Source organism: Coffea arabica, chromosome 1c, assembly GCF_036785885.1.
Source record: "Coffea arabica cultivar ET-39 chromosome 1c, Coffea Arabica ET-39 HiFi, whole genome shotgun sequence".
Taxonomy (NCBI): domain Eukaryota; kingdom Viridiplantae; phylum Streptophyta; class Magnoliopsida; order Gentianales; family Rubiaceae; genus Coffea; species Coffea arabica.
The window spans coordinates 55,009,362-55,029,459 of NC_092310.1; the positions used below are offsets into that span (position 1 = coordinate 55,009,362).

The window sequence follows — 20,098 nt, forward strand, 5'->3', positions numbered from 1 at the left end:
CCCAAGAAACACTTACAGAGTACAATTAGATGTATTTTGTAGATCCACAAATAAAATCCATTTTGTAAACAAAGGATTTGTTTGGATACACGTATTATTTGAAATAATATTTCGCTTGTATCATAAACACATTTCTCAACTCACCTTTTTATATTCTCAATCAACTTTTTATCTCACGTATATCACATCACAAAAAATACTATAATAATTATTTTAAATAATACTCTGTGTTAGTAGTAGATTTAAACGAGGTCTCCTCTCAAAAGAAGAAAAAGGGAACAAAAAAAAAAGAGGAAACATATAAATGACATCTGACAAGAGTTAGATTGGATGACAAAACAATTATTTTCCCGCAATCTCTATCAAACTTCCCATGCTAAAATAATAAAGACTGAAGAAAACTTCCAAAGACATTGACGCCGTCGAAAACCACCTTCATCAAGCATATACCTATACCTCCTCAAGATTCACATTCAATGGAGGAGAGATAGCCATGTCTTCCACGTCACTGTATTTACCACTGCCACAACTACTATAATAAAGTCTTAACCCTTCAATCTAATATCCTTTCATCCCCTTTTCTTCCTTTTCCTCCATCCGCCGTCCCCCACAACAACTACTGCAACCACCCAACCACCCCCCGGGCTGACTTCTGCTTTGTCCGAGCGTCGGTCCAACCGGCAATCTGCTGATCGCCGGGTAAATATGGTTAAACGAACATTGTTTGCCCAATTAACCATCTTCTTCTTGCTGTATCTGGTCTTAATCCCTTCCCCTTCACTCTCCTTTCCTTTCAAGAAAAAGCAACACAAGATTGATGGACCCATTAAGACCGTCGTCATTTTGGTCATGGAGAACCGCTCCTTCGACCACGTTTTGGGCTGGCTGAAGAAGGCCCGCCCCGATATTGATGGCCTCACTGGCTCCGAGTTCAACCACCTCAACGCCTCCGACCCCACTTCTGCTAAGTATTACGTCACCGACAACGCCGTTTTTGTCGATTCTGACCCCGGTCACTCCATTCAAGCCATCCGGGAACAAATATTCGGGTGCAACGATTCGTCGGCCAACCCGGCACCCATGAACGGGTTCGTTCAGCAAGCTGAGAGCATGGGCGTTGAGGGGATGTCGCGAACCGTCATGAGCGGGTTTAAACCGGAGCTCGTGCCGGTTTACGCCGAGTTAGCAAACGAGTTCGCGGTGTTGGACCGCTGGTTTGCGTCGGTGCCCGCGTCAACTCAGCCGAATCGGTTCTACGTTCACTCAGCCACCTCCCACGGTGCATCGAGTAACGTAAGGAAGGATTTAATTCATGGGTTTCCACAAAAAACAATTTTTGATTCGTTGGACGAAAATGACCTCACGTTTGGGATTTATTACCAGAACATCCCAGCTACACTCTTCTTCAAGAGCTTGAGACAGCTCAAACATATATTTAAGTTTCATTATTACGGATTAAAGTTTAAGTGGCACGCCAGATTAGGGAAGCTTCCGAATTACGTGGTGATTGAGCAGAGATACTTTGATGTTAACCTAGTGCCGGCTAACGATGATCATCCGTCGCATGACGTGGCAGTGGGGCAGAAATTTGTTAAGGAGGTATACGAGACCTTGAGGGCTAGTCCTCAGTGGAAAGAAATGGCATTGTTGATTACTTATGATGAGCATGGCGGGTTTTATGATCATGTGCCCACCCCTGTTGAAGGGGTGCCTAATCCTGATGGGATTATTGGGCCGGACCCCTATTATTTTGCGTTTGATCGATTGGGTGTTCGCGTGCCTACACTGTTGATCTCGCCCTGGATTGATAAGGGAACTGGTTAGTTTGTTTTCCTTCTTTCTGCATTGAATTGCATTGCTTGTCTTGCACTCTTGCTCTCTGTATGATTGTTGGATTTAGTTAGCTTTCGTGAGATATCAGTTGACGTGCATATGTTTGGTGTGAAATTCTATAATTTGAGGTGTGCAGGTCTGGTGTGTGAGCTGTAATTGATAATTCTTGCAGGAAATAATGCTCAATATCAGCCGATAATTATTACCAAAACTCTTTGGCATTAGTGATCCTTTTATAAACTTATCTGCAGAAGCCAACTCACTGGCATTTGCAACGTAGTTAAAGCTAACGTGTGCGTGGAGTTCTGTTTTAAGTTGAATTTCAGTTGTCATTACTTAAATTGAATGTTATGAGGCTCTTGGTACGAAAAGAGTGTTACTGTGCTTGAAAATCTAAGAAGCCCAAATTTTAAGTTTTTTGGCATCATACTGGATTTAGAATCTTCTTAAAGGGTGACGGGGGTTCTATAAAACTACCAAGAACCTAAACATGAATAAACAGCTTCTAGTGCCATGGATAATCATTTATTTATTTTTAGAAGAAAGGTATGCAAGTTTGATTGAATATCATACATGACCAAATAAACTTTGAGTTTACCTCTGTACAAAGGGCAAGTGTTTGTGAGTCGCTTGACTCATTTGAAATCCTGCAACACATATGTTAACTATACCTCGCCCTTCTCCCGTTCCCTTTGAACCCACTTTTTTCTTTTCCTTCTTTTGGTTTTTGTGTGTGTGTGCGTGTGTTTGGGGGGGGGGGGATGAGGGCTGTGTGGCTCGTTTCTTTTGTCTGTAGACCCTAGCACAATGTGTTGTCCAAATTCTTGGTTACTTCTGTTGGATTTGTTAATCTGCTCTCAAGTATAGTCTCTGGAGTTCCCTTTATGTCAACGAAGAGAACGTTGAGTAATCATTGAGTAATTGAATATGCATCCTCAACCCTTTTATTATATACTACATCTAGTTTAGGAGTCTGATTGGTCTTCTGCCGAGCATCAAGGTTGATGCTGATAGTTTTCATGTGGAGCTCGCTTTTAACCTGACCTCATTTGTTATGGTGCAGTAATACACGAGCCCAACGGTCCAACTCCACAGTCACAGTTTGAACACTCATCTATTCCTGCTACCGTAAAGAAACTTTTCAACTTAAAATCAAACTTCTTGACTAAAAGGGATGCATGGGCTGGAACTTTTGAAAATGCCTTCAAGCTCCGTGAGACTCCACGTGATGATTGTCCAGGTTTGCTTGTTTTGTTCTATATTTTAATTTATACTTTTGGATGATCATGAACTATGCCTGAGATTATTGCAATTATTGGCTTAAGTTAGACAATACTTGCCGTTGACAAATCTGAGAGCAAATGCAGGCACATTAATAGATGTATGATTGGGTTTAAACTGGAGAAATGCAGAGAGGTGATTTGACATGCAGACGACGCAGTTTATGTTATGGGTTGCATAGATCGATAGATCCATTCTCCTAATTAATTGGAACTTTGAAGTCAAACTCAAATGGACCTTATACCTGATACCATACCCTTCTCTCCAAATGGCACGAAGGCAATCGTTGTCAGACCTGAAAGGAGTGACCTTGAGTCTTGAGCTTATGGCTTCAGTAGTGTCTTTTCTAACCTCCTCTACGATATCCTTTCTGCCGCCCCTAGAACAAAAACAGATAATGAATAATAGAGAAAGTGTCTGCATTCTTGCTTGATTTTAAATAACAATTGAAAAGGTGACAAGTCTTGTAGGAATTTCATTGTTCAACTGAATTACTGGTTTGTTAGTGAATATGGTGATGATGACGTTATGGCTTTAAAGGATTGGAAATATCCTAATTTCTTGTGGAAAATTTTGATGGCTGTTCAGAGAAACTCCCAGAGGTAAAGCAGAGTTTGAGGCCAGGGGGTCCAAGGGAAGATGTTGAACTCTCTGAATTTCAACTCGAGTTGATCCAGCTTGCATCACAGCTCAATGGAGATCATGTACTGAACGCATACCCGGATATTGGAAAAGGCATGACCGTTGGTGAAGCAAACAGGTACGCCGAGGATGCAGTTGAGAGGTTCCTGGAAGCTGGAAGGGCTGCTCTGAGAGCTGGCGCAAATGAATCGGCCATTGTCATCATGAAGCCGTCCCTCACCACCAGAACTGCCGCTGTAGACGCTCGTTACCTGGAAACTTTCTAATTGGCCCTGTGCTGTCTATACATATTTGAATTGATGTATCATATGTATATATTAAGTATTACATTCGGAATTCGTCACGCACGGCAAATTCACCCTATTAAGCAAATCGCGCCGTTTAATATTGCAATACACTGTATACCTATAGGAATCTCAGGACTTGCAATTGAACGAGTGATTGTTGCGTAGCGCAAATAGTTGCTGAAATAAATCATTCCACTTTCAATATTCCTTCTTGTCCCAAAAATTCGTCATAATTTGTTGAAGGTGAGGGAGTTGGGTGGTTATCAAAGAAAAATCCAATCCCATTCCTTAGATTATGTAGTTAACATATAGAGACAGTACTAATACGCTAACAGGTAGTTATGAGATATCTATGATGCAAGTCAACTTAGCCGATCTCTTCCGTCTTGTAAGGTTTGAAAAGTCCATTCACAAAAGTACGATCACTGTGTAATACTACTTTCTTTTCTTGGCTGAGTTTCTCGTTATCCATACCAACCAAAATCACTGAAGCAAAATACGTGAGACGTCAACAATCAATACAACCTAGTGGGCCGCCAGCATGGTATTTTTTTTTTTTTTTTTTTTATCAAATGATTTACATGGAAGCACGAGAAAAGATGAAGGCATGAAGCTTCATCTTTCTGAATCTTTATGAAGAACAGAAGCTTTCTGTCAAATAAACCAATTGGGTCAAAGTTGCAGTTAGAACAATCAATACAGGCATGAAGCTCAATTTTTAACACAATTAGTACTTCTAAGATCTGGGATTGGAAATTTATAGGGATCGAGAATGAAATACCTACTAGATAATAGTAGGACTCAAGGTATTGAGTTTGGAATTTAAAGAACGAAACTGATGACACTAGTCCTGAAATTAAAGGGTACTGCCTACAGCACACGTCTTTTCCTCCGCTACCATTCAACTGTATTATGGATGTGACATTCGCAAACTGCATAAATAGCTACCCTTCTTCATTTCTTTGAACACCAACCATCTCTCGCCCTATCGCGCACACACACACACACAAAAGACGCACTGAGCGCAGAGCGATGGAGGTGTCTTGGGAAGACAGTGTTACATCCTCAATAAACACCATTTATCTTCTCTTTTCATCCTACTTGGTCTTCGTCATGCAGCTTGGCTTTGCCATGCTATGCGCTGGTTCAGTCCGAGCCAAGAATGCCATGAACATCATGCTTACAAACGTGGTCGATGCAGCTGTGGGCAGCATTTCTTACTATCTCTTCGGCTTTGCCTTCGCCTTCGGGGATGGATCCAATTCAAACCCCTTCATAGGCACCGAATTCTTTGCCCTTAAAGGCATTCCTTCGGGCTCTTACAGCTATAGCTTCTTTCTTTACCAATGGGCTTTTGCCATAGCCGTGGCTGGGATAACCAGTGGCTCCATTGCCGAGAGAACTCAGTTCTCTGCTTACCTCATTTTCTCTTTCTTCCTTACTGGCTTTGTTTACCCAATCGTTGCTCGTTGGATTTGGTCATCCAGCGGCTGGCTCAGTCCCAGCTCCTCCGGTCCCTTGCTGTTTGGTTCTGGCGCCATTGATTTTGCCGGGAGCGGGGTTGTACATTTGGTAGGAGGAGTTGCTGGGCTTTGGGGTTCATTGATAGAGGGCCCGAGAGTGGGTCGGTTTGATGCTTTTGGTAAGCCCGTGGCAATGAGAGGCCACAATTCAACTTTGGTGGTCCTGGGCACATTCTTGTTGTGGTTTGGATGGTTTGGGTTCAATCCAGGTTCTTTTGATAAAATACTCGTGGCTTACCCAAATACTTCTGATCAGGGTAACTGGACCGGGGTCAGTCGGACAGCCGTTACGACCACGCTGGCTGGATCCACTGCGGGAATTGTCACCCTGTTCGGCCGGCGGATACTGGTAGGCCACTGGGATGCACTGGATGTTTGCAATGGAGTGCTTGGTGGCTTTGTTGCCGTTACATCTGGCTGCTCTGTTGTCGAGCCATGGGCTGCAATATTTTGCGGATTCGTCGCAGCTTGGGTCTTGATTGGACTTAATATTTTGTGTTTGAAACTTGGATTTGATGATCCACTGGAGGCAGCCCAACTCCATGGAGGTTGTGGGGCTTGGGGGGTGATTTTTACAGGTTTATTTGCGAAAGAGGAATTTATTATTCAAGCATACAATTCAGGCGACAGCAGTGTCTCGCGACCTTATGGGCTGCTCCTGGGAGGTGGCTGGGGCCTGCTTGGAGCCCAAGTCATTGAACTGCTAGTCATTTTTGGCTGGGTTAGTATCACAATGGGGCCCATGTTCTATACGCTGGCTGCACAAGCTGAAAATCTTAAGGATATCTGTGGAAGAGGAGGTTGCTGGTCTGGACGTCTCCCGCCATGGAGGATACGCCTACAACGCTCTCCAACAAGAAGGAAACAGGACCTCGATTTTACGCTGAATGCGCGCGGCTGCAAAATGACGAATAAATTGTTCTTCTTCTTCTTCTTGTCTTCTGAGTCTTGGGTGAGTTAGTTGGATGATCATCAACTGTATGAATATCAACGTTTCAAGATTTTATTCCTCCAAACCTTTTAATGCTTTTCTAAGCGATACCTTTTGTTGATTTCAATTCAATTAATTGTCTATTGATTCAAGTTTACATGTACAATATAACTCAACTATTCCTACTCTACATTAGAGGAGGAGGACCTAAAGAGGTCAAGAAAAATCCTTCTATACTAAAATTACTCCTACTCTACAATAGGAAGAGGGGGACCTAAAAAGATCCGAATGATTCTATACTAGAACTACTCATACTCTATACTAAGGGGAGTGAAATCTAAAGAAGTCAAGGAAAATCCGGTAAATCACCACTAGTCCTTCTATACTAAAACTATTTCTACACTACCTATACTAGGGAGAGAGGGGACCTAAAGAGGTTCAGACGATTCTGTGTTATAACAACTCCTATTCTACATTAAGGGGAGGAGGACCTAAAGAGGTCAAAAAAAAAAAAAATCCAATGAATCACGATTGATTTAGATAAGTGCCTATGCATCCGCTGACAAAAATATTTTTAGGAAAGTCGGGATATTAAAATGTAGATCAAGAAAGTCAAATCAAAATGTAGATCAGAAAAGTCAAAAAAGGTCTGGATATTCAAATCCCATGATCTAAATTCATATAAAGTTTTAAATCTTTATTAGTGACCAACTCCACTGGGAGCAATTGGTTCTTTATTTCTCTTTTACACATTATTATTGTCTTTATAATTTCCGTACTTGACCAATGGGGCCAGGGAATGTGGACTGAGCTGGCAACGAATGACGGGCAAAGGAAAATGAAAGAATGAGAAGATTTTGTACGTGGGCAGCATGATATGACTAGCCCAAATTATTCTTGGCTTTTTTTTTAAATTATTTTTAATTTGAAGAGGGGACCGCCATGCCATATGCACATGATCACACTTACACACCCAAAAAAGGGAAAAAATATATAGAAGGGGTTGGTCAGAACCACTATACTTGGTTGGTCTGAATTTCGAGTGCGAGAGACAGGCATGAGACACAAGAAATCTAGAAGTTTTCAAGCACCCTGTGAAGTATGGTCCGGGAATACCTTAAAAAAGCAACGAATCAATTGTGAACAAGAATAGAAAAAATGAAAGTGTCAATACAAACTTTTAATTTGACGAAAACCAAAATTTGCTCCTAAAATAGTAAGTTTTAACAAAAATCTGTCTCCAAACACAAAGAAGTGTTCTTGAGGTACTTTTTTAGGTAAATCCAAGTATCCAACCAAACTCATGTCATTGTGCTTTTAATCAGGTGTAAAACAATTGGGGGCAGATTTTTCAATAAAACACAAATTTTCAAGAAATATCGAGAACATGTACAATACCAATCTCTAAAGTCTAAACTATCTGATCCTCCTATGATGCTCTTTTCAATGGATTCGTTCTTAAGTTAAGAAACTAGAATGAAATCTGCACAAAAAGTTCTGGAACTTCTTCCACCACAATTAGTTCGTCAATCATCAGCATTTGCATCTCACCCAACAGTCACTATCGCATCATCATAGCCAAAAGAAAACCAATTTACATCCTTCGTGCTTTTTACCGTTCCTCAAAAGAAAATCATTTTTCTTTCGGAAATGATATACCACCCTATCTCTTTCTAACCCTTACGGGTTAAATAAGAAAAGGCCAGAAGCTAGTCAAAGCAAAAGCAGGAGGTCCGAAACTCTCTCCAAGGTAAATGGATTGAACTTTATAGAACAACGATTTGATGTACAGAAAATGAAACCGAGTCACCTAATAGCGAAATTGTGTTGGTTTAACAATGAATCTGGAAGAAGAAGGGGCAACTTTTCAATGAACATAAACAGCCTCTGCAAATTCTCTTCCAGAATCACAGATAAATCAACAATTTCACTGCTATCAGTGCAGATCCAGATGTCACTTGAATTCACTCGTTTGAGAGTGGTCCGGCAAAAGGGACAGGACTGAGAGCGGCGACGCCTGAGAAAAATATGAAAATCAAGTCAAGAGCCAAGCAACTTTTCCAATGAAAATTTTTATATAGTTCTCAACCAAAGTAGATTATCAACTCCTACCAAAAAGAAAAAAAAAAAAAAAAGAAACAGAGAGCAGATTATCAGCAATCAATCTCCTGCAATTTAAAAAGATGCATAAGGCCCAAATATAACTGGATTGGACAGAAAAACCTTCCACAGTTGTCTAGAATTTTAAGCTTCTAAATGGAAAAATGTATAATTGCACATTTCGTATATGGACCTCCCTGATTCAGTAGACCCTGCACCAGCAAGCATGTGTCTTACATCTGCAATGAAATGCCAAGGCACCCCGTGGAAAACAAGCAGAAGGGGCAGGAATGGGGCACTCAATAGCAGGGTATCAAATAAAGCAGCCCAAAAAGGGGGGGAAATAAAGCAGTTGCTGAATGACATTGAAATCATTTGCAGCACAGAATTCTAAAGCCCCGAGGGAAATAGGCTAGTGGACTTCAATTTACCAGGAAGCCAAGAATGGTAATGCTAAATTTTGCAAAGTTCCAAGAACAGAATCAGAAGAAAAGAATCAGACTTACCAATCACGATAACACCTTAGGCACAAAGAGTGGCCGCAATAAGGCAACACAACCTTGCCATTGATTTCCATGCAAATTCCACATTCCTTTTCTCTTTCTAGATCAATTTCAGATATTTTTCCACGATCCATTTCATCCCTTCTTGAGTACTTAAGTGAACATATCTTTTTCTGTTTGTTGTCTTCCAAATCTGTAATCCCTCTTTGAAGTTGCAATAAAGAAGGAAAAATTATACCTGTTTTTACGGCAAAGAAGCATACACCTTATAGTATCTAAAGAATAGTCCCCACTTAAGGAATATCAAATAACAATAATCCTTTGAGCTATCACTCACCATAAAATTCTCTGATGCTTGCTTTCCTTTCATAACTAGACATAGCAGGTCTGCCATCTGCATATGCCTGCACAAGCCCATCATTTTGTCAGAACCCACAAGAAAAGTAACAATGTAGTCACTTTGGTGTTCAAAGACAATTGTTACTCGAGGAAACATGGCTGGAGGACGATTAGCATGCACCAGATACAGGTAGAACAGCAAGGCTACAATATGAAGGTACAATAAACAGGGATTTACCATAGATACGAGAATTCGAAGCAAGCCAAGAGCGCCAGCAAGCTGACAATCAAACCACTGAACAAGAAAAAGGAAGATATGTGCAGGTGGAGCATAAGAGAGCCGCATTTGAAGGCATGCTCCATCAATTTCCCTTGGATAACTCAAAGCCCTGGACAGGAAGACATGATAGAAATTTACGGAACTCTGCCAGAATGAATTTGAGTAAAAACTTGCATCCTTGTAGCAAAAGATATAGACAAAAATTGCACTGTAACGACAACAACCTCCATCAGTAGTAGATTTACAATTCGACGTCTAAGTACCACGGGGTATCATTAATTCAATAATGACAGAAAGCACATAAACTGACAAAGCACAAGATTGAATTCCTTCTTGTTTTGGTCTCATAACGACCCTGCTTCAGTCTATAAAATGGCCAGCTTGCCAATTGTTGCTTAGGACGAATCAACAATTTTGTACCCTTTTTCATATTTGCAGGTTAAACATGATATTCCATGTAAGTTGCAATGGAGCAGGCATTTGGGCGTCAAACAAGTGATCTAAATAGTGAAAACAAGTTCTTCAACCAAGCTACAAGAAATGCAGGGCTTCATTACTCAAACCATCCTTGGACTAGATACTCCATTTCATAATCAATGGTTGATTGCTAAGTGTCAAACCAAAATAAATAATCTATTCATCAAAGACAAATGAAATTTTACAATCCCTGGAAGACTCTGACATGCATAGTGTATTAAAAATTCCAACTACCCTTTGAAAAATTTGGCTAGCTTCCCAAAGCATAAATGCAAAAAACAGTTGACTTAGCAAAATTCTTGGTCATCAATAATAATCCCATGTAATTTCACTCAAAATAAAACCATAAATACCAAAATCACTCAAAAAAAACTCGCAAGAAACCATGCACCCATAGTTGGGCAACAATCATCGAATTTAAACAGGTTCTGATTTTATGTAACCGCTTCTGTTCTCCCATAATTACCAAAAAGCAAATGGGGAAAAACACCGACAAATAAGAAATAATAGCTGAAAAAAGACAGTCGGAAAAAAGAGAGACAGAGACAGAGACAGAGAAGGAAGTTGAATTACAGAGTATTTGCGAGCTGAATATCTGCTTCAAGAGCTTTAAGAGAATCCTTAAATGACTTCCCCATCTCCGTTAAATTCTACTCCCGTAAAAATTCCCAGCCAAAAAACCCCAGAATATATAAAGATAAACCTTAGGAAAATATCATCATCCGTTTCCCCAGCTGTTTTGGCGCAGCCTACTGCACCCGCGTTTTTGTAAACCGCTAAAGTCTTTCTACACTATCCCCTGATTAGGAAAATATTTAAAAAGGCGGGGTTTTGTTTCTAGTGTCTGTGACTTTCGTCATTTCGTGCCTGCTAAATGCCCAGTTAATGACGACCTTATCCTTCGGTTTTGCTTGGCAAGTGGTCTTATCCTCCTGTCTGTTGATGTCACATCGACGTAGGTGGCCAAATGGATTGCAATCTCCTGACTTTGATGTGTTTTTTATTGTTGCCGCTTGCCAATGGGAGGACGACAACCCTATGTGGAGGGTAATATAGTTTTATTAATTTATGACGTGGCGTTATAGAGCTGGGTTGACTGCTGGAAGGGAAGTAGGACGGTGGAAGAGGAGAAGAGACGCCTGGAGGCTCAGTCCCTGGTTTTCATAATCATAAAAATGGCGGCCGCAGCTGATTATCATGGAAGCATTACTCGCCAACACCAGTCCGCTCGGTTAGCAAAGATGGACTAATTGTTACCAAAAAAAAATATATATATATATATGTTCAAATCTCGCTATTAATAATTAAAAATATGTTAGCGAACAAATATATAAGAATGTCCTGCCAATAATTCGTGATAGTAATTGGAATCGAATTCATCAAAATTTTTATTTTATAAAAAAAAAAGAAAAAGAAACGGAAGCATTTTCCACTTCTTCAGCAATGAGTGCTTGCTTTGCATGGCAGATTTTTCTTATTTGATTGGGTGACGTCATCTAGATTGGCTCCTCAACAGTCTCAACACAACATCTTTCTTTATATAAGCGACACTGTTTCATCAATCTAATACAAACATTTCCTTTCTTATCATCCCGTCTTCATCAAGTGCAGGAACACGTAAGCATTTCAATGAAGATACCAGCAGATCAGTCCATAGCCGGTTTCTAGTGGGCCAGTTTGTAACGGAACTTCTTAAGCTAGATTTCACACGGACTACTAGGAGCGGGACTGATTAGAAATTCCAAATGAAAACCAATGACCCATCGGAAGAGTGTCTGATGACCGCTCTTGAACTGTTCACGGTCAGATTTTGGCTGAAAAGAAATGTGCGATCCAGATCACTAATTGTATATCGATTTTCATAATGTGTGTGGAATCTGCAAAATTTTGTACTAAAGTTATATGTTGTACAAACAAAGTTATGCCGTGTGCAACCAAAGTTACGCGCTGTTAAAAATGACAAAAACCTGCAACCGTTCCTGTCCTTTATCCATGACCCACCAGAAATTTCATTACATTTAAGCCAACTACCTGACAAGTCCAATATTTAGTCACTGATCAGATTCTTATTACTAATTGGACAAACAAGCGCGTCATTAATTGTATTTGATTTGAAATTAATGGGTTCCACGACTTTATTTACATCATTTTCATTGATCAAAAGACAAATCACTGGGTTTGCTAAGTAGCTGTAGTTGGTCCAGAGTCCAGACCATAATTGAACTTCTGGCACGGCGGTGACTCAATTTGCAATTAAATCACGCTTTAATGTCATAAAACTGTTTTTAACACGCTTTTTGAGTGCGTTAACATGCATTGTTGAATTCAGTTCGAATGGATTAAGAAATCAGCACCGTACTCTGGACTTTTGGGAATGGAAATTGGCTATTGCCGCACAAATCTATCGCACGTCTTCTTCAAATGACGCCATTTGGGACCCTAGTTTCTTTGCCTAGTTTTTATAATAAAAGTTTTTTTAAATAATTTTGTCTATAGCAACATCTAAAAATACCCTATATTTTTTAAAATACAAATATCAAAATATCATAAAACACACACTTTTTTTTTCCTACCACCATCATTTCACCTTAACCTTCCACCACTGCCGTCCCACATTGTAGCCGCCTTTTTTTTCTTTGTTTTTTTTTTCACCTCCATCGCTTTCCTTCCTCTCCTCTATTCTCTCTTTTCCTCTTTCTTGTCCAAATTGGGACAGGGAGGTGGGGATCGCGAGAAGGGGAAAGAATTGAGGAAGAAGAGAGAAGAGGGAGGAGAGGAAGGAAAGAGAAAAAAAACCTAACACTAGCTGTGCTTTTGATGTTGATCAATTTTTATTTGTTTTCTTGTGAAAACTAATACTGGAAACGGACTCCATGTGAAATATGGAGTGGAGGGTGAAACTTTGCTCAATAGAAGAGGCAGCGGCCGGCGACCAACCACCAGTGGCCAGTGGTGGCATTGCCACAGGAAACTTCCACTACTGCTATTGTGTGAGCAAATGAAGAAGAAGAGAGGAAGGAAAGGAAGAAAAAGAAAAGTTAAAGAAAATAAAAAAAAAGTGTTTTTTTTATTTTATTTTTCTTAAACCCTCAAATACACGTTTCAAATAGTAAGATTTTATATTAACGCTTAAAAAATACACTTTCCAATTAGATCCTTGTTTGGATTCCATTCTTTGTAGAATTTTTTTTTTGGATTTCCATGAGAATATGCTTTATCATATTCTTTAATCACTTTTTTACCTAATATAGATTATATCTTTGAAAATTACTGTAAAATTTTCTACAAAACCTCTCAAAAAACTGCACTCCAAACAACAATTTGTTAGTTGTTTACTTATTTTAATTTGCATTAATTGTTTTTATTAACTCAAGCGGCTAGGCTTCCGAAATTAGAGTAACTAGGTTCAAATCCTCTTGCCTCCTCCCCTGCTAAAAAAATTTTAAAAAAAAACTCAAGCTAGTATATCTTATTTATAGCTGATAGACACAATATGATTTATCAAAATTGTATGGACCATTGTGGTAATTCTCTTTAAAAAAAAACCCAAAAATAAAAAAAAAGAGCATATTCTTACGGAGAGGCACGTGAGAAACACGTGGCTACAAGGCCAAAGGTGGGGCTAACAACAGGCCACGTAATCTCCCGCCCTTCTTGACATTACAATGTCGAGAAAATCCCGGACTCCTGACGTCCGTACCGAAGATTCACTAGGATACAATCGTCAATTCATATCCAAGCGTCCCCGCCCTGTAGTGTGCAAAGGTCGTCCGTCAAGACTTCTTTCACTGGGTCTAAATTAATTGAACTTTTTCCGTCTGCACAGTTCACTCTGCACGAGCGAACCACCGCTTCGAATTCCGTGCTTCCCGAAGCCAACATTCTCTCTGTTCTCTGTTTCGCTCTTGCTTACTTCCCCACAATGCCCCCACAAACCCGGAGAACGTCGTTCCCGAAAGTCGTGATCGACCGAGACACCGACTCCGAAGAAAGTTCGTCTGACGAGGATGAAATCGATGAAGAAGACGACGTCGTAGGAGAAGAGGAAGTAACTGAACCGAAGGCTGATGAGGAAGAAGGAGAAGAAGAGCAAGAGAAATCAGTGACCAAGAAAAAAACGCCTATTACTATTAGTCTCAAAAAAGTCTGCAAAGTAAGCAAGCTTCTTCATGCTCGTACCTTTCTTTTTCTTTTTATTTCATGATTTTTGTTAGAAGTCTAAATTTAAACTCTCTTTTCGTCGTTGTACGCTGGGAATTGCTGAGTAAGAGTTTCTATACGCACTTTTATTAGGTGTGCAAGAGAACAGGTCATGAAGCAGGCTTTAAAGGCGCTACTTACATCGATTGTCCAATGAAGCCGTGTTTTCTTTGTAAAATGCCTGGTATAGTTTTCTTCTTCCTGCTTCAGACTGCTTTAGAAGTGTAAATTTCACATCATTTGACGGTTATCCGTTTTAAATAAAAGAACTGCATACTTAGAAAAAAAAAAAAACAAAAACAAAAAAACACGCACACACACACACACACACACACACACACACACACACACACACACACACACACATATATATATATATACGTGTGAGTTTTTTGTTGTGTTGTGAAGGTTTTCAGATTTGTGGTGGCTAGATTTTAGAGAGATTTACCATATTGAGTAGAAATACTATCTTTATTTGCATTTCAGACAAATAATAGTTCTTTGTACCTTGTATAGTAATGATTCTTTCTAAGGTGTTACTTCACTAATAACTCATAAATTTTTTTTTTTTTGGTTGCGATGATTTTTGGCCATTCAAGGGCACACCACGATGACTTGCCCTCACAGAGTGGCTACTGAGTACGGGGTTGTCCCAGCACCTCGGAGAAACACCCATAGCTCATTGGATTATGTGTTCCAGCGCCAGCTTAGGCCTCATATTCCTAAAGTGAGCATTCTTTGCTTGAAAGCATCACTTGTACACTGGACATAGGTTTATAGCTCAACAAGTCCGTGTCTTGATTTTGCCATAATTTGCCCTTAATTTTGTTTCGGATGCCTGCCTCCATGATAAAATGTTGTTATATTAGTAAACCTTTGCTTATGATGCAACAACTTCTGTTTGATAGTTTCTTCTCAGCGCTATGTTCAATAAAGTTGTTCTAGCTGTGATATAGTAGAATTTAGCATTTACTTTTGGATGATTTCATATTTGTGTTTTTCTTCGATGCTTAAAACATGTTGATTTTGGATTTTGAATTATAAAAAATATTTTTGTGTGGGTAGGTATGTTGGCTGAGCCTTAGTTAAATGTGTTCTCCCAAAAAAAAAGGATATAAGTTTATTCATTTTCTTTTTTTCATGGTTTTGGCATTAGATGAAACCAGAATTTGTCATTCCAGATCAAGTAAACTGTGCGGTTATAAGATACCATAGTAGACGAGTAACATGCTTGGAGTTCCATCCTACAAATGATAACATTCTCCTATCTGGTGATAAGGTCTGGGTTCATTCTGATACTTTTCTTTGCTGTTTGTTGACTGTTATTGTTCTATGGATGAGTTAGTGATCAGTGAATTGTGCCTCTCATCTTGCTTAGAAAGGACAACTTGGAGTTTGGGATTTTTGCAAGGTATATGAGAAGACTGTCTACAGTGAAATACATGGTTGTATACTGAACAACATGAAGTGAGCATTGCTTTTACCAGTTCTTATAAATTTTTTTCCTTGTGCGTGTGTCACCTGTTAAAACACACGGTTTATGGTGAAATTTCACAATGTGATAGGAAGGATTGATTGATTACGATACATATGTAGGTTAAATCCAAGAAATGATGGAACAGTATATACTGGTTCTTCTGATGGGACAGCTTGTTGCGTAGATTTGGAGACTGGAATATCATTATCATTGATGAACCTTAATCCTAATGGCTGGCAGGTACTACATTGGTTTATAACTGGAAATAACACATATTATTTTTTTTTGTGCAAGTTTTGACCTGGAGTAGTTTCCTAATTCCACTTTTCGTTTTTACTTCTTTTCTATCTTGTCCTTGTTGTTCTTGTTATTGTTGTTGCCCAGTATCAGGTTTAAACTTTTCACTGTAGTTGTATAATAAATAACTAAGAACTTCAATTTGCTTAAGCATTTCGCCAACTGTAAGCTTGAGATAAAATTTATGTTGAGTTGACTAGTCACACTTAAAGAGTTAAGATGACTTATATGCCGGTTATTATTATTCTTATTCACTTGATTTGAACACAGTGCATCATCCTCAAGGTGCTCCTTATTGAGAGAGCTGCTGTTCTGTGAAATGATGTTACTCCATTTTTAGGGATGGGAAAAACACTAGTTTGAGCATCCATTGCTAGTGCATTTAGTTTGAGCATCCATTGCTAGTGCATTTGCTAAAATGTGGCTAGTTATGTATATCAATCTTTCTTTCTTGGGTTTCCTGAGTATTATTTTGATGGATGTGTTTAGGGTCCAAGCACTTGGAGGATGATTTATGGGCTGGACATAAATTTGGACAAAGGAGTCGTACTTGTTGCAGATAACTTTGGCTATCTGTATACGTATGTATAAGTTCTGTTATCTATTGTGGTTGCAAATTAATCTCTGGCTACCATATCTTTTGAAGCATTTGATAATGAATTTTTGCATAGGTGTGAGTGAGAAGAAGTTTTTTATTTGCTCAGTTGTGCAAATTCGAGGCATGTGGTTAATAAATGTAATGAATTGTTACTAAAAGTCTTGCTTTAATATTCGATCTATAGTCTACACCATTTGTTCCCTTTGACAGCTCTTGTGAGCCATCAGCTCAAAGCTCTTTATGGACGGAGAAAAGCCCAAAAAAAGCCCCTCACTACTATGTGCGCTTTTAAGTCTTGGAAAAAAGTGTGTATTAAGAATTATGTGATCATGTTCTACTAAGCAGGGTAGGAAGCTTACTGAGTCTATCAACACCATGGTTTCAAATGAATGTATCCTTAATTTTTGGTGCTCCTTAGCCCTAGTTGTCTAGCTTTCCAAGTGTTATTTTCAGAAATTGGAGATATCAATGTGTTACTGGTTAGTTGTGGATTTCTTCCTTCCTCCCACTTCTTCATAGATCCCCTCAATCTTAAGGTTCTGCAAATTTTCTCTCCTTCCGATTTTCTAACTGAGTCAGAAATTATTTGGTCAAGATATCCAAAAATAGTTGATCTAACATGTCAACAATAAATGAAATCCCAACTTAATTGGTTGAGTAAAAATGAGGGAATGGGAAAAGTTTCAAGAACAAAGAAGGGAGGACAGTTATGCTTACTTTCATTTCTTACTAAATTTCTTCAAGCTGTTTCTTCTACAAAGATTGTATTCTCATGTGCAGATCTCTGTTCATCTATATGTTAGTCTGCTTATAAGATACCGCCTTGCCCGCGATTATTTATCTGTAATTGAAAATTTCAGGGTTGATATGCGCTCCAACAATGTGACAGGGAAGCCTATTCTCATTCATAAGAAAGGAAGCAAAGTTGTTGGTCTGCACTGTAATCCCCTTCAACCAGATCTTCTCTTAAGTTGTGGGAATGATCACTTTGTAAGGTTCTTTACCATTTTATTCATGTTATGTTTCTTGTGGTGACATTTTACTTATTGCTTTGGCTTAAACCACTATCTTCACTCTGTTGCTGTTAAGAAAAACAGGTATATTTGACATGAATAAACTGGAATAGGAGATGGATAATATCTTTTATGATATGTGAAGCTTATGATTGTAGCAGTCTTCTGTGTGAATGGTCGTGTTCGTTGTTGCTAAATATTTCTCATTTCAGGCTCGTATATGGGATATGCGGCAGTTGGAGACTGGATCCTCCCTTGTTGATCTACCACACAAACGAGTTGTTAACTCAGCATATTTTTCACCACTTACTGGTAGTAAAATACTCACCACATCACAGGATAACCGGATTCGTGTGTGGGATTCTATCTTTGGAAGCCTTGATTCTCCAAGTCGAGAGATTGTGCATAGTCATGATTTTAATCGACATCTGACGGCTTTTCGGGCTGAATGGGATCCCAAGGTTAGCTACAATGGTCATAGCTTTACAGCATTTATTTGTATGTGTAGAAATGACTGCTTAGAAGTAAATGGCAAAGGTTTTTAACGTTAGACACTCGCACAGGACCAATCGGAGTCTCTTGTTGTTATTGGACGTTACATAAGTGAAAACTATAATGGAGCTGCTCTGCATCCTATTGATTTTATAGACATCAGCACAGGGCAGTTAGTTGCAGAGATCATGGATCCAAACATTACAACTATCAGTCCTGTGAACAAGTTGCATCCACGCGATGATATTTTGGCATCTGGTAGTTCAAGGTTTGGATCCTATTATGTCCTCACTTATGTCAGTTAATGGTTTGCAAGGTTTGTTTGTATCTGTGTGCTTCCTTCTGCAATCTATGTTAAGGCTCGTCTTTATGTGGATAATAGATTGCTTCTGATTGTCATTTAAAATTCCAGTCTATGATTTTTATGCCTCATAATTAGGATGTTTGATGAGTTTGTCCCATATTGGAACTGAAAATACAATTATTGTATCGAGCGCACACATCTACTCGTCTACTTAATACTTGATGCTTGATTTTTGTCATTGATCCTTCTTGGCTGATCATTCGTTTATTGTTATGGTCAAAAAGTTTTTGAGTAGTATCCCCACCATGTCTTGATCTTGTTTTGAGATGTAGCTTTTGTGGATTTGACAAATTTGTTTAGTCATTTTTTTCCATTTCATTCTGTTTCAGATATATTAGTTTCAGTCAAATATTTTGAGTGGTATAGTGCAAAAGAGATTATTATGTATTTACATTTATAGGTTTCTGGAGTCCTAACCTTGTTTGAAGCACTGGATATTTTCGTGTGATGGTTTGAGTGTTAACTGTACGTTACACAGGTCTCTCTTTATTTGGAGACCAAAGGAGAAGCATGAAATTGAGAAGCCTATAGATGAAAGGAAGATTGTTCTCTGCGGAAAGGCCGAGAAGAAAGCCAAAAGAAAATTTGGAGATGAAAGTGATTGTGATTCTGATGATGATGGATTCACCACCAAAGGTAAGACTGTTAAGTCTAAGCAACCTTATCTAGATTCAACTTCAACTTCTAAATCAAAATCAAAATCAAAATCAAAATCAAAATCATCTAAGAAGCCCTAGCTGTTTGGGCAATTCCTCTGGGGAACCACTGAATTTGGGTGAAAGGAAAACAAGAAAGCAACTTGTGTCGACTTTTGTCTGCTAATCTTGTATAGGCTGCCATTTCTTCCCGTCGCACTCCCTTGATGTTTTTCTTTCCCTCCTTGGGTTCCCCTGGCTCTTCTTGTGTTTTAAGTATTATTATTAGCCCTGAGCAGGATGTAATATTTCAAATTTTTTGTTTTTGTAATTCTCCCCTGCTCTGCTCTTGACTAACGGTAGGTAGGTTGCTTTTGTTTGCTCTCCAGCTTTTCTGTAAGTCGTGTGAATATCGAAGTGTAATTAATCCTTTTAAGAATGTGATCTTTTGATACGGAACGTTGCTCTCTTGGATGGATAGTTAAAATTCCCTCTATTGTAATCCTGAGGTGTACGGTTTTTCTAAGGCTTCGTGGATGGTGTGTTTATTTGGATGTTTCTATAAAACTTTGGCGTGTTTTTTGGGAGTAGAATTTGTGTATTTGAGTGTTTGAAAAACTAATTTATTATTTTTCCCTTTTTCTTTTTCTTTCTTCTTTCCTTTTTTTTTTTGGTTCGGTCCTTTCTTTCCCCTCATCTTCTTCCTCATCCACACCTCCACGGATCTTCCTGCTGCCACCACCGGCTGCCAGCTCATCCTCCCCTCTATTTTTTTTTTTAATTATTTTCTTTCTCCTCCTCCTCCTATTCACTCTGCCCCCCTCCT

General features: G+C 39.1%; 3 protein-coding genes and 1 pseudogene across 4 annotated transcripts; 3 read left to right on the plus strand and 1 right to left on the minus strand.

Annotated features, from left to right (window-relative positions):
- Positions 1-555: 555 nt before the first annotated feature.
- Positions 556-4,247, plus strand: LOC113730525 (non-specific phospholipase C1). Its single transcript, XM_027255246.2, has 3 exons — positions 556-1,819; positions 2,897-3,073; positions 3,703-4,247. Exons 1-3 carry the CDS (start codon positions 706-708, stop codon positions 4,020-4,022), a joined length of 1,611 nt encoding a protein of 536 aa, XP_027111047.2. The 5' UTR covers positions 556-705; the 3' UTR covers positions 4,023-4,247.
- Positions 4,248-4,837: 590 nt separating this feature from the next.
- LOC113730528 (ammonium transporter 1 member 3-like) lies at positions 4,838-6,605 on the plus strand (annotated as a pseudogene).
- Positions 6,606-8,237: 1,632 nt separating this feature from the next.
- On the minus strand, positions 8,238-11,042 carry LOC113730537 (E3 ubiquitin-protein ligase AIRP2). The gene is made up of 5 exons (XM_027255270.2): positions 10,770-11,042; positions 9,678-9,828; positions 9,438-9,504; positions 9,104-9,338; positions 8,238-8,514 (listed from the first exon to the last, which is right to left on the minus strand). Exons 1-5 carry the CDS (start codon positions 10,832-10,834, stop codon positions 8,304-8,306), a joined length of 729 nt encoding a protein of 242 aa, XP_027111071.1. The 5' UTR covers positions 10,835-11,042; the 3' UTR covers positions 8,238-8,303.
- A 2,901-nt stretch (positions 11,043-13,943) lies between these two features.
- Positions 13,944-19,726, plus strand: LOC113730510 (protein DAMAGED DNA-BINDING 2). 2 transcript variants are annotated; one of them, XM_027255225.2, is made up of 11 exons: positions 13,944-14,349; positions 14,490-14,580; positions 14,996-15,123; positions 15,553-15,675; positions 15,775-15,863; positions 15,993-16,113; positions 16,660-16,751; positions 17,629-17,758; positions 17,994-18,242; positions 18,345-18,541; positions 19,116-19,726. In XM_027255225.2, exons 1-11 carry the CDS (start codon positions 14,119-14,121, stop codon positions 19,372-19,374), a joined length of 1,710 nt encoding a protein of 569 aa, XP_027111026.2. In that variant the 5' UTR covers positions 13,944-14,118; the 3' UTR covers positions 19,375-19,726. The 2 variants fall into 2 exon arrangements, with proteins under 2 accessions (XP_027111026.2, XP_071935274.1); XM_072079173.1 differs by lacking the exon at positions 15,553-15,675 and having other exon boundaries at positions 13,982-14,349.
- The last annotated feature ends 372 nt before the right edge of the window (positions 19,727-20,098 follow it).